A 25738-nucleotide genomic window follows, 5' to 3' on the forward strand; every position below is an offset into this window, starting at 1 on the left:
CTTTCTAATAAGCACATAGTCCATAGTAAAGCAGTTTTGTGAGGGGACAGTTTGTGAGAGTCAAGAAGGTTGTTGTGGAGAAACCTTAATCCCTACACCACATGTCTATGAGGAACAAACATCTAAGGGTGTGACTGCAATGTGGAGCCCATTCACTTGTTATTCTTCTTTTAATAGCTATATCTTATGTCACAATGGATACAGGCCATGTGAGCACAGCGATATTGAAAGAAGCACTGTACCTCTGTGGCCCAGAACAAAGAGAAGATATGTTGTAGTCCCCATTTTTGAGCAGATTTTCTGAATGTGATGCAAGTTTTCAGTTCACTGGTTTTCCAACTTCATTGGAACCATCCAGAGACTCACGATGCAGGAAATCCCTATGAGTACTAGGAATGTGGAGATTCTTTTTGTTCTGGTTCACCTTGTAAATGTATGACTCACACCTTAGGGAATTTTATGAATGGAATCAGTGTGGTAAAGCTCTGAGTTCTTCGTGTTTTCTTTAAGTATATGAAAACCTATAGAAAAAGGATGCTACAAATATAAACCATGTAATAAATGCTCTAATCATTATAGTTATCTTAAAGACTCAAAACAACCCTCAAAGAAGGGGAGCACCAGAAATGTAAACAAAGTGATAAGATCTGATTCCTCTTTATCATTAGACCAAAGTGTAAACTTAACTCATACAGATAAAATGATTCATCTGTGTAATGAATGTGCTAAATTTTCACATGTGTCAATTATCTTTGCAGGAACGAGAGAAATCAAACAGGGGAAAAACCCGTTGAATATCCTGTATGTGATAAAGCCTTTGCATATCACAGTCATCCACAAAGACATGAAAGAGTTCATATGCCAGAGAAATCCTTTGAATGTAACCAATGTGGTAAAGCCTTTGCCCAGCATAGTAATCTCCAAACACATAAAAGAACACACAGAGGAGAGAAACCCTATGAATGTAAGCAGTGTGGTAAAGCTTTTGCACAGTACAGTCATCTTCAAAACCATGAAAGAACACATACTGGAGAGAAACCCTATGAATGTAAGCAGTGTGGTAAAGCCTTTGCACAGCAAAGTGGTCTTCAAAGTCATGAAAGAACACATAGTGGAGAGAAACCCTATGAATGTAAGCAATGTGGTAAAGCCTTTACACACTACAGTAGTCTTCAAATGCATAAAAGAACACACAGTGGAGAGAAACCCTATGAATGTAAACAATGTGGTAAAGCCTTTGCAGTGTACAGTTATCTTCAAACTCATGAAAGAACACATACTGGAGAGAAACTCTATGAATGTAAGCAATGTGGTAAAGCCTTTGTAGATCACAGTAGTCTTAAAAAACATAAAAGAACACACAGTGGAGAGAAACCCTATGAATGTAAGCAATGTGGTAAAGCTTTTGCACAGTACAGTCATCTTCAAAACCATGAAAGAACACATACTGGAAAGAAACCCTATGAATGTAAGCAGTGTGGTAAAGCCTTTGCACAGCAAAGTGGTCTTCAAAGTCATGAAAAAACACATACTGGAGAGAAACCCTATGAATGTAAGCAATGTGGTAAAGCCTTTACACACTACAGTAGTCTTCAAATACATAAAAGAACACACAGTGGAGAGAAACCCTATGAATGTAAGCAATGTGGTAAAGCCTTTGCAGTGTACAGTTATCTTCAAACTCATGAAAGAACACATACTGGAGAGAAACTCTATGAATGTAAAACCTTTGTAGATCACAGTAGTCTTAAAAAACATAAAAGAACACACAGTTGAGAGAAACCCTATGAATGTAAGCAGTGTGTTAAAGCCTTTGCACAGCAAAGTGGTCTTCAAAGTCATGAAAGAACACATATTGGAGAGAAACCCTATGAATAAAATCAATATGGTAAAGCCTTTATATGTCACAGTCATCTCCAAATGCATAAAAGAACACACAGTGGAGAGAAACCCTATGAATGTAAGCAATGTGGTAAAGCCTTTGCAGTGTACAGTTATCTTCAAACTCATGAAAGAACACATACTGGAGAGAAACTCTATGAATGTAAAACCTTTGTAGATCACAGTAGTCTTAAAAAACATAAAAGAACACACAGTTGAGAGAAACCCTATGAATGTAAGCAGTGTGTTAAAGCCTTTGCACAGCAAAGTGGTCTTCAAAGTCATGAAAGAACACATATTGGAGAGAAACCCTATGAATAAAATCAATATGGTAAAGCCTTTATATGTCACAGTCATCTCCAAATGCATAAAAGAACACACAGTGGAGAGAAACCCTATGAATGTAAGCAATGTGGTTAAGCCTTTGCACAGCACAGTCATCTTCAAATTCATAAAAGAACACATACCGGAGAGAAATCCTATGAACGTAAGCAATGTGGTAAAGCATTTGCACAGCACCATTATCTTCAAATGCATAAGATAATACACACTGGAGAGAAACCCTATGCATGTAACCAATGTGGTTAAAGCCTTTTTATGTCACAGTAGTCTTCAAAGGCATGAGAGAACACATACTGGAGAGGAATCCAGTGAATGTATCCAGTATGGTAAGAACTTTGCACATCATAATTCAGAAAACTCTGAATAAGGTCATTGCATTTAAAAAGCATATTAAGATACTTGATTGTGTACGTGTGTCTTTCATTGTATATAGGTCTTATAATTCATAAACAAATACCCTGTGTCTCAAAATAAAAACATTTGTTATATATTTGAAGTTGTGCATGGTACGGATTGTGTTTGAACTATTATAAACAATAATGTGTTAAAAAAAAAGAGCATGCTGACCTTGTATGTTTAGTACTATGAATGGATTGGTTGGGATTTGTTGTTATATTGCTCACTTGTTTACACTCTCAGGGCTCTATTCCTCTGGTGGAATTACCTTCTTAAAGTGACCCTTTATTTATTATTATTATTTTTTTTTTGGTTTTTCGAGACAGGGTTCTCTGTGTAGCCTTGACTGTCCTGGACTCACTTTGTAGTCCAGGCTGGCCTCGAACTCACAGTGATCCACCTGCCTCTGCCTCTCGAGTGCTGGGATTAAAGGCGTGTGCCCTCTCGCCCAGCTGACCCTTTATTTTTTAAATAAGCATGTTGAGCCGGGCGTGGTGGCACTCACCTTTAATCCCAGCACTCAGGAGGCAGAGGCAGGCGAATCGCTGTGAGTTCGAGGCCAGGCTGGTCTACAAAGCGAGTCCAGGACAGCCAAGGCTAACACAGAGAGACCCTGTCTCTGAAAATAAAAAATAAATAAATAAATAAGCATGTTGGCGGTACATTTTCTCTGTTGCTTCTAGCCAAGAGCTTTCAGTCTGGCAGTTAACAAGATCACGTGGTATTAGTTTTGTTGCCATCCTTCTGTAAATAGTGAGTTCTTCATTAGCTCTGCACTGCTTTTTTCTGTCTAATGCTGGCATTAAGATCATAGCCTCTTTTCTCCAGTAGTGCAGGCTTTGAAAACTACTTTAAGTTATTGATGCATTTCATATTTTTGCATAATCTATACTTATAGTTACATCTTTGCATCCTTTTTTCTAAATTCATTTTGATTAAATCTTGCATTAAGCCCCCAGATTGCTTTGCCATTACCTTTAATGTACATTTGTATGTTTAATGTAGTTTCACATTCAAGTTCTCTGTAATGAAAAAAAAAATAGTCTCCAAATACATAAAATAACTCATACCAGAGAGAAACCCAATGAAAGTATCCAATGTGGTAGAAAGTTTGCATATCATTGTCATTTTCAAAGGCATAAAAGAATACATACTGGATAGAAAATGCCTTTCAATGTGGTAAACCCTTTGCATGTCACAGTAGTCTCTCAATACATAAAAGAACACACACTGGAGAGAAACCCTATGAATGTAACCAATGTAGTGAAGCCTTTGCATGTCATATTCATCTTCAAATTTATCAAGGAATTCATACAGGAGGGAAACATGATGAGTGCAATGAATATGATGAAGGTTTTGTACATTCCATCATGAAAGAATTCATAAGAACAACCTAATAAAAGTATTTACATGGTGATGCCGCTGTACATTTCTATAGTGCTCATCATCATGAAGGAAGTTGTACTGGAGAGAAGTTCTGTGAATGGAAAGAATGAGGTAAGGCCTTTGTGTTATGGGGTCTGCTGAGATCCAACACAACTCACACTCCCCAAGTCAATGAACACAGAAGAGTGTATAGTAATCAAGGCACTACTGATTGATCAGGGCCACTGAACATACATGGGACCTGAACTACAACACACAGACCTCCGCCCCTGAGCCAGAACGTTAGAGAGCTTTTACACTTGAAAACCATAATCATCTGAGGCAAGTTACAGCTACATTTTGCCACCCATCAGGATTTAGGGATAGGGGCTTTCCTTATGCAGATGATCTTTGTCAACGGAAACCAGATGTAGGGTTTACAGTCTAAACAATCATACCCATTTGTTCCTTTGTGATTAAGAAGAGGCATTATGTTTTGAGGAATAAAAGATGAGTAAGAGGAGCTGTGGTTAGGAAAAGTCATTACATTTTTGGGTGTCAAAACCTCCATGTGGAATCTTTGCTGTATGTTCTGTACCCTGTGTTGTTTCCTTCAAAGTTGTAATCAAAAGATGACAACACAATATCTTCGCATCCTGCACTTGAGCTGTGTGTGTCTGATTGCTCACTGCCCCCCTGCTTTTGAAATGTATATTTAAAAACGTAGACTACTTAGCTGTAAAATACACTCAGACACAAACACAAACTGGAGTTTCTCTGTTTGTCGCTTGCCTAGCTCAGTTCACCAATGCTTCAGGAACTCCCATTCCCAAGGACCTATCACTGGCAGAGCCGGAGCATGGCAGTGGCCTACAAAGATGACTAATGGAATCTGGTCAGCTATTGTGAAGTCCACAGCTCTCCTGGGACCTGGGAACTTGAGCTTAGTTTCAACCTATGGTTAAAGGGAGGCTGTGTTGGTTGGTTTGTCACAAGCTAGAGTCATCAGACATGAAGAACCTCAGTTGAGAAAATGCCTCCATGAGATCCAGCTGTAAGGCATGTTCCCTGTTAGTGATCAATGGGGGAAGGTCCATTGTGGGTGTTGCCCCCTATGGGCTGGTGGTCCTGGCTACTAAAGTAGGCAGGCTGAGCAAGCCAAGCAAAGCAAGCCACTAAGCAGCATCCCTCCATGTCCTGTGCATCAGTGCCTGCCTCCAGTTTCCAGCCGTGGCTTGCCCCAGTGATAGCATATAATCTGCAAGTGTATGCTGAATAAACCCTTTTTTCACATCTTGCTTTTTGGTCATGCTGTTTCTTCACAGCAATATAAACATTAGTGACAACAGGTTGACAGCAAAAAAGAAATACTTAAGACCGGCTTCTCCTCTCCCCTTGTTCCCAACATTTGTATGCCATAGTCATCTTCAAATACATAAAAGAACATATATCAGAGAGAAACACTATGAATGTAATCAATGTGATAAAGCCTTTTCACAGCACCCTCACTTCCTAATGCAGAAAAGGACACATAGTGGAGATGTGTGCATAGGAATAAGTGATGTGGTAAAGTCTTTGCATGTAGCAGTAGTCTTAGAAATACTGAGAAAAGGCCATGTTGCAGAGAAAACCCATAACTGTAGTCAGTGTGGTAATGTTTTGCACTTCATGGTTTCTTTATACAATCTTAAAATCTTTCGTGTGCTCACACCTTTAATCCCAGCACTTGGGGGGCAGAAGCAGGTAGATCGTTGTGAGGCTGAGGCCACTCTGGTCTACAAAATAAGTCTAGGATAGCCAAGGCTACACAGAAACCCTGTGTCAAAACACCAAAAGCAAAAAACAAATAAAAAAACCTTTAGTGTGTAAGCAGTGTTAAAGCTTTTGCATATCAGAGTTTTCCTTGAGGAGCTGAAAAGATTCCTACTGTCAGGAATCTATGACGATAAAGGATTTGTTAAGATCTTCAGCCTACACACTTCCATTGAGTTACATAGAATATTTATTTTGGAGAAAAGAATGTGACATGCACCAACAATCTAATCAAATATCATGATGTCCCTCTTTATTTTCTTTGGACTTGCAAACTCCTATGGACAAAGCCCTGTGACTTTAAACAATAAGGTAACTCACTTAGTGACCCAGCCTGCCGGGGTTTGACTAATGCTCGGGTCCCCGGCTTGCCGGGGTTCGACTAACACTCAGGAGGAGAATTTTCCTGTATAGGGACAGAACACAAGACATGAAGAAGGGGGCAAGTCTGCATTTTTATCAAACCCCGTTTATTGGAAAATTTCACAGAGTTTATATAGGCACAGAGGCATGGATATTTGTGTAAGCAAGGGTTGCTATGGATACCTAACTCTGGAATGGTCCAGTAGGTGTCTACCTTTACAGCTGCTATAATTGCAAAGAGAAAAATTCCAGGAAAGTCATGAAGGATCTGGTTAGTCAGGAAAAAGCTCCCAGAGCTGCTGCTTGCAGGCAGCTGGCCTTTAGTCTGATCGTATCAGTAGTCTTACCGGAAAAGGAGTAGCTTGGGGGTCTAGAATGACCAGCCCCCACAATAAACCACGACAGGTGTCTAACTGCCGACCTACGGCAAGGTCAGCTGGTTTCTAGTGAATGGCAGACTGCTGGAGAAATAGGAACTAGGCTCTGACAAGATGGCTGAACAGTGGCCATGTAGCCTGTCCCCTACATCTCCTCCTCTCTTTTTTAAAAGAGAAGGTAGATGGATCCATCATATATGGGTGAGCTTTGGTCCCCGGAGGGAGCGGGCATTACCCAGAGGGGGGAAGCATTGACCTGATGCTCCTAGGCCCAGATTGGCCTGCCACGATGTCTTTTTGAGGAGGAGAGGGAGATCCTGGTCTGCTGTCTATGGGCATCCCCAACATACAGCGAACAAGACAGTTTTTGACATTAACCTCTATGCAATCAGGTTTACTTCTCAGGGGACTCAGAGTCAGACGATCAGGTCCTCCTCCTGCGGTACCTTGTCCTACACCCCCCTTGCAGGTGCCCATGCCTTATGGCAGGCACTATCTGAGTATACGCCATTCTCACCAGGCCAAGAAAGGGGGAACGGAAGCACATTAGTGTTCATGCTCATCTTGGCCATGGTCTACCAAGGAAGTCTATGATCATGCAACTGTATCGCTCGGGCATCTTGAGCATCTAGCTGCTGTTTTACAAAGCCGGTAAGGCAGTAAGGTATCTAAAAGCCTAAGGTGTGGCCTGCTTTTCATCTGAATAGCCTTAGTCTGCAAGCTCCAGCCTGTGAACATGGACCTGTATAGGTTTTGCCCATATGGCATCCACTTGCTGTTTGACAAAGGCCATGAGTTTGTTGAAGAGAAAGAGTCCTAGCGATAGTAATATTAATAAGCCAAGCAAGGGACCTAAAAGAGGGAGAAGATATAGGAGGAACCCATAGAGCCCATTCCAAAGGGGATTATGGAGGAGCTCTTTTCGCTGCTTTTCCAGGTCTTCTTGTAGCTTTTTAATCTTATCTCCAATGATCCCAACATCCCCGGCAAACTCATCCATGCCAGCATCCACTTGACACACAAGCCTTTCAGGCAGCCAGTGTGCAGCATCATGTTCCTGTAAGAAAACACAAACAGAGCCTCCACCCCATATTAATACAGGGTCAGGTCCATTCCACTGGACCACAGTGAAAGGATCTTTCCATTTCACTCTAGCAAAGGATGACTGAGTGCCAGAATGGATCAGCTGTGGAATTTCCTTTGGCATCAAGCAGCAACAATTTTAAAATAAAGAGAACATGACTCAAAGCATTTTAGGTGATTGGGGGTAAAGTTGCCCTTTCTTTACTTTTTGTAAAGAGGTTTTTGTGGTGGAATGAGCTCGTTCCATCATACTTGGTCCTTGAGGGTTATAAAGAATACCTGTAACATGCTTTATGAAAAAAAGTCACAAAAGTTTTGAAAAGCTTTGCTGACATACCCTAGAGGCTTGTCATAATCTATATAGGTTATGAATTGATTGGAGACAGCCTCTTTTACAAATGCCAAGGCTTTCCCAGCTTTATCTGTAAGCTCTCAGGGTGAATTTGGAGAGGAATCTCCTTATAAGATTTTTGAATAAGGGCCATAAATCTCTAGTTGTTAATTTTAAATAAGGTCTAAGCCAATTTATATCACCAAGCAACTTTTGAAAATCATTTAAAGTTTTTAAATGGCTCACTCTCAGTGTGTTCTTTTGGTCTTTTACCTGAGAAGGAAAAGCTCGAATCCCAAATACAAATGTGGTCCAACCTTTTGGACTTTTTTTAGGAGCTATTTGTAGAACAGAGTGAGATAATCGGGTTTCCATAAAAGCGTAACACAAAAGCAGTTGTTGTCAATCCTTTTCAGCAATAAGTATATGATATATAAATTAGTATATATTTTTTCTAACCTTTTGTAAAGCTGTAGCTACTAATTTCTGACACTAGGGTTGGACTGTTAGCCATTCTCTGAGGCAAAACCTGCCAATGATATCTCTTCATTGGCTCTCTGGAATTCACAGACTGCCTACTGAAAGCAAAGCTATGGCAATCTTTTGGATGCAAGGGAACAGTGAAAAAACAATCCTTAAGGTTTATGACAATTTTGAAAGTATTTTTGGGGACAGCCACAGGAGAGGGCATCCTGGCTGTAATGTTCTCATAAGTTGGAAGTCTCAAGTAAGTTTAAAAAAAACTTACATCTGTGTAAGTAACTTAGCTTATAAGTAGATTACACCCTGTGGAGACCAGCTTTGAACTCAAGTGTTTTGTCTGTGTTTATACCCAAGTGTTGGGATTAAAGGTGTGCACCACCATGCCTTGTCACAAAGATCCACCTGCCTCTGTCTCCCGAGTGATGGGATTAAAGGCATGTGCCACCGCACCTTGTTTAATTATTTCATCTCTGTTTTATTAAAAAAAAATCTTTAAACATCTCAAACAAAAATTAACCAAGAAAACAAGAAAATTCTAAGTTCTAGGTAGTTAACTACATTCCCTAGCCTAGTTTAGAAAACCATAAGCCTCCTAGTTCTGCCTCTCCAACTGGCTGCATGTCTGTAGCCATCTCTGTTCTGTAGCAGTCAAGCCCACAGATAACTAGGAGCAGTGTCTGTAAAATTATCTGGCCCAAGGAAATTTTAGCCCTGGGCTTGTTTAGCTAGTTGGATCTAAGCTGGAAACTCCCAGCTGTAATTGTTTCCAAGGACAAAGTTTATTTATATCTCTTATTTGAGAATCTAAAAATTTTTAGAAATATTACAAGTAAACATTAAGCAAAGAAACAAGAAAATTATAAACACCTTGTAGCTAAGGAGTTTGGAATTAACTCTATTTCCTAGACCAGTTTGGAAAACTGTTAGTCTCTTACAAGCTAAAAACTAAGCAAGAAAATTTTAAGTTTTAGGCAATAAACTCTATTCCTTAGACTGTACTTCTCCAACCTGCCACATGTTCACAGCCATGCCTGTTTTGTAAGAGTCAAGCCTGCTCCTGTCGCAGAGGCAATACTCTTACTGTCTCATGAGATGTACATGCCATGTTGGGCTGCACTGTTTTAGAAAATTGGCCAACGAGTAAAGCTTGGCCCTTTCTCAAGCCATAGAAAAAATGAAACAATATTTTAAAAATAGAACAAATTTACAGACATAGACATAAAATTTGACATGACGATTATAAAGCAATACCCGAGTTCCCTGTGTCCTGAGGGACTGTTTGAATCCCTGTAAGAAAAGCTAATGCTTACTTAATGCCTGTCCCATAGGTGTGTGTGTCATTGTGCCTTACCTTAATCGATCTGTCTCACAATTAGGAGAATCGTGGTGATCCAAGTCGATCTGTCTAAAGAACACGAAGTCCGTGGCGATCTGACTCACAGGCATGAAGTCCGTGGGGATCTGTGGTGATCTGACTCATGGGAATAAAGTCCGTGGCGATCTGTGGTGATCTGACTCACAGGCATGAAGCCCGTGGTATTCTGTGTCGATCTGACTCACAGACATGAAGTCTGTGGCGATCCAATAATATCATTAATGAGATTTCAGTAAGATATGGCAGACACCAGGACCTTTTCAGGCCCAATAGACCTATAATAATCACAAAGGCAATCCGAGGGCAAATATCGATACAGAGGACAATTTTTACTAAGCCCTTTTTCTTTACCTGCGTTCCTCGTGTCTTGAGGGAGGTTTTGAGTTCCTTAATAAATAATTCATGTTTGCTGAGTGACTGTCCCATATGTGTATCACCGTTGCTTAACTTTGTCCATCTGTCTCAGGATTAGGTGTGTTGTGGCAGTCCAAATTGATCTGTCTCACAGGCACGAAGTCCGTGGCGATCCAGGGTGACCGGCCAGTCCAGAAGGGTAACGGACAGGTGAATTTTCCATTCTCTGAGCCCTAATCATTGGGGCCAAATTGCCTGGGCCTACCGGGGTTCGACTAATGCTCGGGAGAATTTTCCTGTATAGAGACGGAACACTAGACACGAAGAAGGGGGCAAGTCTGCATTCTGATCAAACCCCATTTATTGAAAAACTTCACAGAGTTTATATAGGCACAGAGGCATGGGTATTTGCGTAAGCAAGGGTTGCTATGGATACCTAACTCTGGAATGCTCCAGCAGGTATCTACCTTTACAACTCCTATAATTGCAGGAAAGAAAAATTCCAGGAAAGTCATGAAGGCTCTGGTTAGTCAGGAAAAAGCTCCCGGAACTGCTGCTCGCAGGCAGCTGGCCTTTAATCTGATCTTATCAGTAGTCTCACCAGAAAAGGAGTAGCTCGGGGGTCTAGAATGACCAGCCCCCACAATAAACCACAACAGATGTCTAACTGCTGACCTATGACAAAGCCATGTAGCCCGTCCCCTACAGAAGTGCAGCCAAACATTAGGTGGAGCTTAAGAAATCCTCAGGGGAGGGCCAGGGAGGATTAAAGGAGCCAGAGAGGTCAAGGACATTGCAAGAAAAACTACAGAATCAGCTGTCCTAATCCCCTAGGGACCCAAGAGGCTGAACCAGCAACCAAAGATCATGCATGGAATGGTACTAGCTCCCATGCACATGTGTACCATATGTGCTTCTTGGTCTTCATATGGGACCCCTAACCACTGGAGCAGGGGCTGTCACTGATGCTATTGCCTGCCTTTGGACCCCTTTGCTCTAAGTGCGGTGCCTTGTCTACCCTCAGTAGGAAAAGATGTGCCTACTCCTACAGTAATTTAATATGCCAGGACACATTAATATCCATGGGAGGCCCGTGTTTCTCAGAGGTCAAGAGGAAAGGAAGTGGGTAGAGGGGAGGATATATATAAAATTTTCCACTAATTAGAAACTCTTCAACCTATACAATAAAACAAGATCCCCAATGCATTCTTTTAATGATTTATTTTATTATCAATGTGGGAAACATTAGTACGCTGGATTTAATCTATCAGTTTTTAGTCTGTTTTCAGTATTTGCTGTGTTTGGTCACAAGTTTTAGTTAGTTAAGAGTGGTTGTTTTGCAGTGTTTTCGAACCTTTAACTCTAAATTACTGAATTGAACTATGGCTATCCCTCACCAGGAGGATGGACAGAAGAAATGGGGTAGATTAACACAATAGAGCATTACCCAACTGTCCAAAAAATGACATAAATGCAATGTGCAGAAAGCAGAGCATCTCCAGCCAGCTGACAGGCTACATTAAGGCAGGAACAACATCTTCATGCTCTACACAAGCTATCAACAGTTTTGTTTCTACAATCATAGCACAGTACACTTAACCTCTAAACACAGTGTTTACCATCCTACTTTGTATATGCTTATGTAGTGTCAGCATGTGTGTGTGTGTGTGTGTGTGTGTGTGTGCTTGTATATGTATATATACTACACAGAACCTGAATTTGAAACTAAGTTAAACATATAAATGTACATTAAAGCTAATGGCAAAGCAATTTGAGAGCTTAAGGCAAGATTTAATCTAAATGAATTTAGAAAAATGATGAAAAGGTGTAATTTGACATATAGATTATGCAAAAATATCAAATGCATCAATAACTTAAAGTAGTTTTGAGCTGGGCGTGGTGGCGCATGCCTTTAATCCCAGCACTCGGGAGGCAGAGGCAGGTGGATTGCTGTGAGTTCGAGGCCAGCCTGGTCTACAAAGTGAGTCCAGGACAGCCAAGGCTAACACAGAGAGACCCTGTCTTGAAAAACTAAAAAAAAAAAAACCCTCTATCATTGTCTCAAAACGTTGGCAAGATGCCCTTGCAACATTCTCTGTGGGAAAAATTTTTCCCTGTATGAAATTGCTAAGGGCTGAGTAATAACGAGAAAAAAAAACTGTTTTAGGAGACTAGGTGGGATGCCTCCAGACCTTCCCCACTCTCTGTAACCTGAGACCCCACCACTACTCAGGGTTGCTCCAGGAGATGCATCTTCCTCTCTCCCTGTCCATGCTTTCTGTTATCACCACAGACCGTTCCCATCTGCCCTTCTCCTCCTACCTCATCTCTTTGCCAGAGAGAGTAACTATGGGCACACACCCTGCTCAACCCCAAACACTGACTGACAAAAGACCAAGTAGTCTGTCCAAAGATAGCCCACTGTTACCACAGACCCAATTCTCACACACTGTACAGAATACCAGGGAAAGCTTCCTCCCCACTTTCTATGTCTCCTGTAGAGAACACAGACCATACCCAACTGCCTCATCTGAGTCCAAGCCCCCTACTTGGGCAGACACATTCCTGATCAACCACATTCCATGCCTGCCCGAAGCCCAGGTAGGCTGTCAACAGATCTACAACCTTATCTCCTCACCCAGACCTTGATCTTCACAATTGCCCCAAGCATTGGACTGGACACCAGAGGGAGCTTCCTCTCGCCCATCCCATCCCTAAAGCCATTTCTCCCTGATCTCCTTTTGCCCAGCCTCTAAGAACAGCAAGCATTCTCCATGAACACAGCAGCCAAGCAGGATAGTAAAAAGCCCAACACTCAGCAAAGACACTCTCAGAATATCCAGGGAGCACACAAATACCTGGAAACAATATTCCCGCCTATACAAGACAAACCCAGAAATCAACACCTACATCAATAATCATTTCAAACCCAGATGTCTAGATAGCAGCATAGGAGCATAATGAATACCAGGAGCTATGTCCCTGACAAGGACAAGCTATCCAATCACAACAGGTCATCAATATCCCAACATAGCTGAAGGCACAAGAAAAAGACCTTCATGGAGGATATTAAAGGAAATGAACAAACCCCTTAAAGAGATCCAGGAAAACACAATCAAACAACTGGAGAAACCCAATAAATCCCTTAAATAAAGCCAAGATACACTAAAAAATGCTGGAATGAAGACATAAAACTGTTAAAAACACCAGGCGTGGTGGCGCACGCCTTTAATACCAGCACTCGGGAGGCAGAGGCAGGTGGATGCTGTGAGTTCGAGGCCAGCCTGTTCTACAAAGTGAGTTCAGGATAGCCAAGGCTCCACAGAGAAACCCTGTCTCGAAAAACCAAAAAACAACAACAACAAAACTGTTCAAAATCTATAAATGGAAACACAAACAGTGAAGAAAGCTGAGAAATGGGAGAATCCTGGAAATGAAAGTCTTAGGACTACAACGAGGAACTACAGTGGCAGGATTCCCTCTCAGATTGTATATGGAAGGGAGAATCCTGGGAACTGTTGATACAACAGAAAAAAATGGATACATCATTAAGAATAAGAAAGGATACAACCTAAATTTCCTGGCACTAAACATCCAGGGACTCTGCCATCTTATCAGAAGACCAAAACTATGACTAATTACAATAGACAAAGGAGAAGAATACCACCTCAGAGGTCCAGAAAATATTTCCAACAAATCCATAAAAAGAAAATTTTCCTAACTTAAAGAAGATGTCTCTCAAGGTACAAGAAGCATGCAAAATAACAAATGGATTGGTCCAGAAAAAAAGGTCCCCTTACCACATAATAATAAAAACACTAAAGACGGGCGAGGTGGCGCACGCCTTTAATCCCAGCACTCGGGAGGCAGAGGCGGGCGGATCGCTGTGAGTTCGAGGCCAGCCTGGTCTACAGAGTCCAGGACAGCCAAGGCTAACAAAGAGAGACCCTGTCTCGAAAAACAAAACAAAACAGAAAAACAAATAATAAAAACAGTAGACATGAGAAAGAATAAGAAAAGCTGCAACAGAAAGTAAAACACAACAACCAAGTAACATATACAGGCAGACTTATTAGAATTGCACCTGTCTCTCAATGCAGACTCTAAAAGCAGAAGGGCTTGGACACATGTGTTGCAGGCTTTAAGAAACTACAGATGACAACCCGGATTACTATACAAGAAAAGTTTCAATCACCATAAATGGATAAAATAAGATATTCCCTGATAAAGTCAAATGTTAAAAATATTTCTCTATAAATATTGCCTTACACAGGGTGCTAGAAGGAAAAATGCAACTCAAGGAGGTTAACTACCCCCATGAAGACACAGGACATAAACAACCTCACATGAGCAAAACCAAAAGAACAGAAGGTATACATACATGACATACACTTGGGCCATACACACACACACACACACACACACACACACACACACACACACACACCACAACCACCACCAATAACAAAACACCAGGGATTAATAATCACTGTTCATTGATATCTGTCGAGGTCAATGAACTCAACTTACCAATAAAAAGACACCGGCTACCAGAATGGATGCTAAAACAGAATCCATCCTTCTACTGCCTACAACATATACAGTTCAACATCAAGGACAGACATCGCCTCAAGGCAAAGGACGGCAAAAAGAGACTCTGAGCAAGAGGACCTAAGAATCAAGCTGCTATGGCCACTTTAATATCTAAAAAATAGACTTCAAACCAAAATTCATTGAGATGGGGAAGGACACTGCATATTCAACAGAGAAAAGTCTACCACGATATCTTTCACATTCTTAACATCTATGCCCCAACACCAGAGCACCCAACATTGTAAAAGAAAGTACAGCTTAAATCACCATAGACCTGCCGGGCGTGGTGGCACACGCCTTTAATCCCAGCACTCGGGAGGCAGAGGCAGGCGGATCACTGTGAGTTCGAGGCCAGCCTGGTCTACAAAGAGAGTCCAGGACAGCCAAGGCTACACAGAGAGACCCTGTCTTGCAAAAACCAAAAAAAAAATCACCATAGACCTTCATGCACTTATAGTGGGAGACTTCAGTATCTCACTCTTAACAAGAAACGGGTCCTTTAGGAAAAATAAAACAAAACATAGAACTACCCGAGGTAACCTAAATTAAAAGCCAAACAACCAATCTGATATTTACAGAACATTCCACCCAAACACAAAAGAATATACCCCCTTCTCAGCAACTCAAGCAACTTTCTCCAAAACTGATGATACCCAAATACAGCACAAGTCTCAACAGATACAAAGAAGGTGTACTGACCCTTGCAAACTATCAGATCACCAAAGATAAATGGGGCACACCATCACCAACAGACACAAGAGAAAGCTTAGAAACTCATGGAAACTGAACAAATCTCCACAGAATAAAAAAAGGGTGAGGATAGCAGTGTGCAGGGTGTGGTGGTGCACGCCTGCGATTCCAGACTCTGGGAGGCAGAGGCAGGAGGATCTCTGTGAGCTCCAGGCCAGCCTTATCTACAAAGTGAGTCCAGGACAGCCAGGGCTAAACAGAGAAACTCTGTCTCACAAAAAGAAAATAAAGAAAAAGAAAAAGGAAGAAATATAGTGTTAGTAAACAGGCAGCAATGGATCCACCCCTAGAGGCACTGATGACCATGGGAAAACGGAAAATACAAAGCCGCCCAGGAAGCACGTCTTATGAAACAAGCCACCATCAGCAGGCAGGATTCAGGTCTATTAAAGCAGGTGGGCACCTTGTGTGCATGTGTGTGCACTTTCTGTACAAGGACGAGGTAGACTTGTAGAAGGAATTCCTCCCATTCCCCAAGCCATCTTCTAACCATCTCCAAAGACTGTCTCGGTATTCCCTTTCCATTAAAACACAAACAAAAACCCACCAATCCTCTAGTATGGATCGGCCACGTGGCATAATTTCTTTTTCAGCGTACAGCCCAGCTACACACATGCTAATATAAAGACTATAGAAACCAAGGAAAATGGCTACTCAATTTATGCAAACTAATGGAACACAATGAGCAGTCCCCATTCAGAGGTCACAGTCTGGTCCAAAGAGCGACTAGGACCACCCCATGGAGGACCCGCCACACCAGCTCCAGCTGCTCAGCTGCCTGCTCCTCTTGGTTGTGGGCAGTGACCCTGTGCTCACTATGTCTAGGCTTCCGAGCTAGCAGGAGCTCCCCTCACAGCACACAGCAGTTGCCCTCAGCACATCACCCCAAACCATTAAAGCCTGCTCAGTGACAGAGTGGAACCTGCAGCAGGGGACCAAAAATAACTCCCCTCCTCTTCCTGCTGACAATTCTGCCTCATGGCTCTGATTGGCCAGTATGTCTTGAGTGACATGAGCAGAACAGAAGCAGCACAGTGGGTCCTGGCACAGGCTTCCAGCCCAGGGCCAGTCCTTTTCTGGATCTGCAGAGGTTTTCATTTCCATAGCGCTTGTGCCTGTCCTCCTATACTCAACCCCTTTGTCTTCTCACCCTGCCCCAGGGAGGACCAGCCACTCCAGCTCCTGCTGCTCAGCTGCCTGCTCCTCCCTAGGTGTGCAGTGACCACGCCTTCAACGCCTTGGGACTGTGGAGCTTGTCTCAGCTCCCTTCAAGGCCCTCAGCAGGCACTTGCCTTCTTCCTCCTGGAAGCAAGGAAGATACCGTGTATGGCCCATTACTCAGCTGGCATGGACTTATTCGTCGGCCCCACAACTGCCAAGAAAATTAACACTTAAAGAGAGAGTTTAGGAAAAAAGATTTTTATTTTGTGGCTTCATGCAGGTTTCAGGTAAACTGTAGCTACTTTTTGCCTGGTTCACATTGGACAATACTGGGGGATTGTGGGAAGGAAGAAACAGAGTGTGTGTGTGTGTGTGTGTGTGTGTGTGTGTGTGTGTAGAGATACGTGTATAGGTAGGTCTATATATCTCTAGCACACACCAAACAAAAACACAGCTGTATTAGTGAATGTTCTCTACATGAACAGAACTAATATAATGAATCTACATTTATAGAAAGTGGATTTAAGGGCTGGGAAGTGGTGGCACACACCTTTAATCCCAGCAATTGGAAGGCAGAGGCAGGCAGATCTATGTGAGTTCGAGGCCAGCCTGGGCTACAGAGTGAGTTCCAGGACAGCCAGAGCTGGTACACAGAGAAACCCTGTCTCTAAAAGTAGAATAAACCAAACAAACCAAAAAGTGGATTTAAGCCTGGCTGTGCTGCCACATGCCTTTAATCACTGCACTCAGGAGGTAGAGGCAGATAGATCCTGGAGTTCAAGGCCAGCCTGGTGTACAGTGTGTCTTCAGAGTAGCTAACAGCCTGCCCAAGGTTAACAAGTTCTGCAGGCTGTACACACTTGCTAGATTTGCTAAGAGGATGGAAAGAAGTAAAGTAACTAAGAGAGGGCTTGCTTGCCCGCGGGGATTAATGGTTGCTACAGGAGCATCGGGAGGGAAATAACCTCAGTGAGTGTCTTCTTATCTGATCATATGACCTCATCTGATGCTCTCTTGGATGGAGGCACGGCCAATTTCCAAACTATGATTCTGCAGAGACAGACCAGTGTGTGGGCACCTGCAGAAGAATGTCATGTATAGGACACATAGTTTGATCACACATGCCCTCAAGCTTGGAAAATAGAGGGAAAGGCAAACCTGTGTGAACCTTATTTGTGTGCACTGAAGTGCAGCTGAGGCTGTACACTGTCTGTGTAAGATAAGAACTCTGAAACCCTCAGTCAGGAGGTGGATCGGGAGTCCAAGGACAGCTTCACCTTTGAGACCAGCTTACAATGTGAGACTCTGTCTCAAATAAGCAAACAGACAAAAATCCAGAAAGATAGTGCTTTGACGCAAATGATACTTTATTTCCTGAGCCAGTTATGAGGAACCAAGGCTCAAATAGTGAACATTGTGGAGTACTGAGTTTCCTTGTGGGAGATGCTATGGGAACTTTTTAAAACAGAAGTAGGAGGAGGAGGTGGTTGGGGAGGAGGAAGAGATGGAGGAGAAGGAGAGGAGGAAGAAGAAGGAGGTGGAAGAGGAGAAGCAGAAGAAAAGAAGAAGAAGAAGAAGAAGAAGAAGAAGAAGAAGAAGAAGAAGAAGAAGGAATAGAAGGATGACAACAACAACATCATAGTCAATCCATTTCTTAGTCCATTTCTGGCTCCAGGCTTCACACAATCATCTTATTTGCCTGGACTAAAGTAAAGGCACAGGACAATATCTCTTCCAGATAAATACCTCAAGACAAATACTACAACTCTGAAGAGCAGTGGAGGCCCAAGACAATGTGTCCTGAGTGGGACTGACCTGGCCTCAACAGTCCAGCATTTGCTGTGTCTCTTGCCTCTGTCTTCATCCCTCAGCTGGCTTTCTCTCCTCACTGGTGGCTCCTGCTTCTTCCTGCATTGGAGCTTCAGGCAGAAGCAGACCAGTGGCCAGCTCCCTCCATTCTTTCTGATAAATTTGTCTTTTATCTTTTTGTTTTGTTTTTCGAGACAGGGATTCTCTGAGTAGCCTTGGATCTTCTTCCTGAGGTTTCCATAGTTGATCTTTCCCAGATTCTTCACATCCAAGCTACATTTCACTCTGCTCCAGTTTCAACCTCTTCCAAAGCTCTGCTGGCTCTTCAGAGAGAGCACAGGCTCCCTCTTTATCTTCCCATTTCACCTCTGGATTCCTAGGGCTAAGGGCTCCATGCTGCTGTTGAGGTTGCCATGCAGAGTGAGGACTTAGGTTACCTCTGCTCAGATGCCTGCTGACACTTCTGGTCCAGCCTTCTGATAGCAAAGTGAAATTACGTGGCAGCTGACTCTGGGTTGGTACTCTTCTGTTGTCCTCCTGGTGGCTGAAGGATCCCTTAGTCTACTTTGAGATACCTTATCCACACTGATCCAAGGCCATAAACCACTGGAGGAAGAGCTCAGATTTCCCCTTTATCAGTAGGGTTTGCTTTTGGCTTTGAGGTCAGTCAAAACATGAAGGCAGATGGGGGTTACAGAATCAATGAGTTCTTTATGTATGGTGTATGGATCCATTGAGCTTTTTCCATAAGGTTACAGTTCTTTGTCCTACTGAAATAAAAACCCATGGGTTCAGGTACTTTTCTTTGTGGTTAGATGTATGGTTCCAGAGCACAACAAACTTCTGTAGACACTAAAACTGTGGAAACCACTGTGATCTTTTGTACCAGTAGTCTGACAGCACTTTGAAAAGTAAAAAGGGTTTGTTTGAGTCAAAACTTTTTCTTTAACAATTACACTGTATCAGAGAACTAAATAACACTCATTATTTAATTGTAGAAAACCAAATTAATTAGCTGTTATTTGAGAAAAGACTTTAAAAATAGTTAGAGGAACGGCTCTTTCTGTAAACTCTGCAAGACAGAGAGAACAAAGCTGCAACTCCAGATATTTAAATGTGCTTTTAATTGCTTTTTTCAGTTACCAACAATCTGTATTCAATACCGCGTCTACAGAAAATCCATACCATATGTGGTTTATCAATGCTGCACATTTATTTGGTGACTATAACTTGATAATTTTAAGTCAAATAGTGTCCGGAGCCAGCCCAGGGTCATTCAAGGCTAAAAGAATCTACTGGCTGAGGCAAAATTCTGATGCCCCATTCCAAAGCTAAACTTCCTTATTTCAGCCTCTGCATAACTTCCTTATTTCAGCCTCTGCATAACTTCCTCATTTCAGCCTCTGCATAACCTCCTCCTTTCGACCTCTGCATAACCTCCTCCTTTCGACCTCTGCAGATGTTGTTTAGCCGGGTTGGCTCGGGACTTTCCAAGAGATAGTTAGCTAAAGTAAGATAGGAATTGTTTCAAGATGAACCACAGGATGTTCCCCTGCTGAGATCACCTGGAGGCATTCTCAGACCCCCTACTGCTTGGCTCCTGCTTCCACCCCATATAAGCTTTTGCTTTTGATTCAATAAACAGACCTTGATAGGAGTTCTACTTGGTCTCGTCTCCTTCTTTCTCGTCCCATCTTTTCAGGTATGGCTCCCCTCGCGACCCCGTAATTACTGGTCCTGCTGGACGGGACAAGTGGCGCCCAACGTGGCCATGAGGTACGAGCCCTCTACCACGACAGAGACCCTTCCTGGGAAATAGTTCAGAAACGCCGCGGTCAAGTATCTCGCCGAGGTCAAAAGTACCTCCGATCGTCTCGGGTGCGGGCCTGCTGCTCACAGGACCTCTCCGCACTTTGGTAAGTGTTCATCTCTGTCAATAAGATGGGTTAAAGTCTCTCAAAGGAGGCGTAATTTATTCGCCACCTTAAAATTTTTCTCAGGGAAAGAGGAGTTAGAGTTAAAAAAGCCCTTGTAAGCATTAGCTTTTCTTACAGAGATTCAAACAGTCCTTCAGGACACAGGGAACTCGGGTATTGCTTTATAATCGTCATGTCAAATTTTATGTCTATGTCTGTAACTTTGTTTAATTTTTAAAAACTGTTTCATTTTTCTATGTCTTGAAAGAGGGCTAAGCTTTACTCGCTGGCCAATTTTCTAAAACAGTGCAGCACAACATGGCACACACAGCCTATGAGACAGAGTATTGCCTCTGAGGCAGGAGCAGGCCTGCCCTATCCAGGGCCTGAACCCAGGCACAGTGGCTGCCTGTGGGGCTTGCCTCTTACAGAACAGGCATGGCTGCAAACATGTGACAAGTTGAAAAAGCACAATCTAAGAAATAGAGTTTATTGCCTAAAACTTAGAATTTTCTTGCTTAATTTTTTTGCTTGTAAGTGACTAACAGTTTCTCAAATTGGTCTAGCAAATAGAGTCAATTCCAAATTCCTTAGCTACAAGATGTTTATAATTTTCTTGTTTATTTGCTTAATGTTTACTTGAAATATTTCTTAAAAATTTTAGGTGCTCAAATAAGAGATATAAACTAGTTTTGTCCTTGGAAACAAACATTTACAGCTGAGAGTTTCCAGCTTAGATCCAACTAACTAAATAAGTCCAGGGCTAATATTTCCTTGGGCCAGATAATTTTACAGACACTGCTCCTAGTTATCTGTGGGCTTGACTCCTACAGAGCAGAGATGGCTACAGACACGTGGCTAGTTAGAGAGGCGGAACTAGGAGGCTGATAGATTTCTAAACTAGGCTAGGGAATGTAGTTAACTACCTAGGACTTAGAATTTTCTTGTTTTCCTGATTAATTTTTGTTTGAGATGTTTAAAAATTTTTTACTAAAATTAGAATAAAACAATTAAACAAGTCACGGTGGCACATGCCTTTAATCCCAACACTCGGGAGACAGAGACAAACAGATCTCTGTGACAGGGCATGGTGGTGCATACCTTTAATCCTAACACTTGGAGATTAACAGAGACAGAACTCTTAAATTTCAACCTGATCTCCACAGAGCGTGATCTACTGATAAGCTAAGTTTCTTACAAAGATGTAAGTTTTTAAACTTATATTAGACTTAAGGATTGTTTTTTCACTGTATCCCCTGCACCCCAGGCAGATAAGATCTCTTGGAGAAGTGATGCCCCTGTCTGGGTAGACCAGTGGCCTCTGACACCCCCTAAATTACAGGCTGCCCTAGCTCGCGTTGAGTCTGCCATTAACAACCAAACTATCTCCTTTTTTGACCTTACTAAACCCTTACAATTCATTGTCCTTCCCACCCCTTTTACGCCCACGGGGGTGTTTTGGCAGGGCGCCCCCCTTTACTGGGTACACCTCCCTTCGGAATCGTCTAAGGTCCTTGCCACCTACCCATCTCTGGTGGCCCAACTCATAAAGGCCGCTTACAATCGAGAAAAACCTTTGGAAAAGACCCTGACATTTTGATCCTCCCCTATACCCCAGCTCAGATTAATTGGCTATTTATCAATTCTGATATCTGGGCCATTAATTGCATAGATTTTCAAGGCAAAATCGATAACCATTATCCCCCCGATAGGTTGCTTCAATTCCTTTACAAAATGCCTATTATTTTCCCTAAAAGGACGAAATTGTCCCCTATCTCCCAGGCTAGCGTAGTTTTTTCGGATGGATCTTCTAATGGTATAGCAGCTTATTCCATTGATGGAGTAACCACTCGTGTGTCTTCCCCTTTTCTTTCGGCACAGCTAGTTGAGTTATATGCTATAATACAGGTATTTACAGCCCTCCCAGACCATTCCTTTAACCTATATACCGACAGCGCCTACATTGCCTGTTCGGTCCCCTTGCTAGAAACAGTGCCTCACATAAAACCTACCACTAATGCTGCCCCATTATTTGCGGCATTACAAAGCCTTATCCATCGGCGCACCAAACCCTTTTTTGTTGGACATATTAGGGCTCATTCTGGACTCCCTGGACCTCTTGCCCAGGGAAACCGGTTAGTCGATGCCGCCACTCAGATGGTTGGGTCTATTCAGGTTCAAGATTATCCCTCTGATCTAATTTCCCAAGCCCAACAGGCCCACGAGCTCCACCATCTTAATGCCCACACCCTTAGGTTGCGGTTCAAAATTACCAGAGAACAGGCTAGACAGATAGTTCGTAATTGTAAGAGTTGTTTGACTTTTCTCCCCGAAGCCCACTTCGGGGTCAACCCTCGAGGACTGGTCCCAGGCGAATTGTGGCAAATGGACGTTACCCATGTTGCCTCTTTTGGAAAACAAAAATATGTCCATGTTACCATTGATACGTATAGTGGCTTTCTTTACGCCTCCCTTCAAATGGGAGAGGCCACTAAAAATGTCATCAACCATGTACTGACCTGCCTCTCTGTCATGGGACAGCCCAGAACTATCAAAACAGACAATGGACCTGGATATACCAGCGCCAATTTTAAGCAATTTTGTGCCCAATTAAACATCAGACATATTACTGGCATTCCCTACAACCCGCAGGGACAGGGAATTGTCGAGCGAGCTCACCAAATGCTTAAAAATATGCTGCTGAAATTACAAGGTACAGGGGGAACACTCTTCCCCACATTGGGCAATAACAAAACCCTTCTGTGCCATGCACTTTTTGTCTTAAATTTCCTTACCCTAGACAAAAATCACAGATCAGCAGCGGATCACTTATGGCATGGTACAACCTCTCAGACTTATGCTCAAGCCTTATGGAAAGATCCATTCACCTCCCGGTGGCAAGGTCCTGACCCTATCCTTATTTGGGGAAAGGGACATCGTTAACTCCTCTTCCTCTATCACTCATCAAACACCGTGGCTTACTTAGGAAGTGGACTTATGTATGCTGGCCTTGGGAGCCAGCGAGGCCTGGGGAACCCCCTCCCATTATATGCCCCAAGATAAGCCACTGGATATTCGGCCTGAGGGTGTCCAAGCAGGATGTGATGGACAAGTGCCCAGGTACTTTTTGGGAGAAAAACCCATTTATGTGTGTCCCGGGGGACACAGAGATCACTCCCTTGGTCACAAATGCGGCTTCTCTAGTGACTTACTGTGCCGCCTGGGGATGTGAGACTACGGGAGATACCTATTGGAAACCTTCATCTTTTTGGGATTATATAACTGTTAAAAGAAAGGATCCCCCAGAGACAGTTGACCCCTCTGACACGCGTGGCTGTAGTAATTGGTGCAACCCCCTTGTGATTACCTTCACTGACAAAGGAAAGAAAGCCACATGGGAGAATCGAGGCCTAGAGTGGGGACTTAGGTTATATACAATTGGATATGATCCTGGCCTTACTTTTAAAATTAAACTACTCAAGACCATTCCCAATTCAAAACCGGTGGCCATTGGCCCAAATCAGGTCTTACAGAACCTGTGGTCTGATTCACGCCACCCAACAGCCACTGGTACACCCCATACCACCCTGTTTCAACCCACCGTACCTCCCAGTCCCTCACCTTCTGTTAATATTATCCTGACCATGGTTAATGAATCCTGGTCTGCCCTGCACGCTGTTCGTCCCGACCTTGCAGATGATTGTTGGTTATGTTGTCATGCTTCCCCACCCTTTTATGAGGGTGTTACTATCCTTGACAATCTTACTGCTACTAACGACTCCTCCCTGGTTCGCTGGAACCCAGAGGCCAGGGAAGGCATGACCCTGGCCCAAGTCTCAGGCCTGGGGCTCTGCATCAGGGGACCCAGGATGCGTTTACCCTCCGTTATTTCTCCTCTGTGCAATCAGACCCTTGATGTCAGTGGTGGCTCCACCTACCTGGTAGCCCCAAATGATACCTATTTGGCATGTTCCACTGGCCTAACCCCGTTTATCGTGGTACAGCCTTTCCTACAACAATATGATTACTGTGTGCTTGTTCAGCTACTTCCTCGATTAACAGTTTATTCTACAGATGAATTTCTCAACTTCTGGACTCCTCCGGGTACACCATCCAGAGTCAAACGCGAGCCCATTACAGCCGCAACCATCGCGGTTCTACTGGGGCTCGGGGCTGTCGGGGCCGGGACGGGCATTTCATCTTTAGTGATCTCCAATCAAAACTATCACCAGCTTAGTGCAGCCATAGATAAGGATATTGCTGAAATACAGGTTGCTATGGCAGCTTTAAAGGATTCGCTTTCCTCCCTTGCAGAAGTGGTACTGCAGAATAGGAGAGGGCTAGATTTGCTGTTTTTACAACAAGGGGGATTATGCGCAGCACTCAAAGAAGAATGCTGTTTCTATACCGATAAAACTGGGATCGTAGAAGATAGCATGAGGAAGGTCAGAGAAAGTCTAGAAAATCGCAAGCGGGAGCGAGATAGAGCTGAATCCTGGTATAAAAACTGGTTTTCTGCTTCCCCTCTTCTGACTACCCTCCTCCCTTCGTTGCTGGGACCTCTTATAGGGTTCTTGTTACTAATATCTTTTGGACCATGGGCTTTCAGAAAGATTACTGACTTTGTCAAACGCCAAATAGACTCTGCCATACAGGGACCCACCCATGTGGAAGTTCATTACCACAGGCTCGAACCACCTGACCCCGAGGCAGAAGACTGTGCCGTCCTTGATAATGCGGCTAAAAGTGGCCTCGACTTCAACAAGCTGAGACCTAAGGGCTTGAGTCGATTGTTCACTTGAGAGGGTGCGAGGCTAAGCACTGCAGGGAACCATGCCAGACATCTCGGTAGGTTCCTGAGGAGCACGCCTGACTGCATACAGGCTGACGCGCATAAAGGATGTTACTATCATTTTCCTGTCCTCCGCAAACGCGTCTGGGAGGTTGGGGACATGTGTGACCTGAAAAAATGGCCATGCAGTGACCTCTTAACGCAACGCCCATCTTCAGGAGGGTCAGGCCTCTACTCCCCCCCCCTCTCTCTCTCTGCTTCTATTTAATAAAGAAGGGGCAGATGTCCGGAGCCAGCCCAGGGTCATTCAAGGCTAAAAGAATCTACTGGCTGAGGCAAAATTCTGATGCCCCATTCCAAAGCTAAACTTCCTTATTTCAGCCTCTGCATAACTTCCTTATTTCAGCCTCTGCATAACTTCCTCATTTCAGCCTCTGCATAACCTCCTCCTTTCGACCTCTGCATAACCTCCTCCTTTCGACCTCTGCAGATGTTGTTTAGCCGGGTTGGCTCGGGACTTTCCAAGAGATAGTTAGCTAAAGTAAGATAGGAATT

General features: G+C 43.1%; 1 protein-coding gene across 1 annotated transcript in view; it reads left to right on the forward strand.

Annotated features, from left to right (window-relative positions):
* LOC311583103 (uncharacterized protein) overlaps window positions 1-7356 on the forward strand; it is a gene marked incomplete at its 3' end in the record, with an annotated part of 49590 nt that extends 42234 nt beyond the window's left edge. Inside the window, exons 4-5 of the mRNA XM_084756423.1 lie at window positions 759-1741; window positions 7244-7356. Coding sequence (XP_084612549.1) covers window positions 759-1741; window positions 7244-7356 — 1096 coding nt within the window. The remainder of the gene's footprint in view (window positions 1-758; window positions 1742-7243) is intronic.
* Between the last annotated feature and the right edge of the window lie 18382 nt (window positions 7357-25738).

The sequence above is a fragment of the Acomys minous genome, assembly GCF_964271855.1.
Source record: "Acomys minous genome assembly, chromosome: 14".
NCBI classification, from domain to species: Eukaryota; Metazoa; Chordata; class Mammalia; order Rodentia; family Muridae; genus Acomys; species Acomys minous.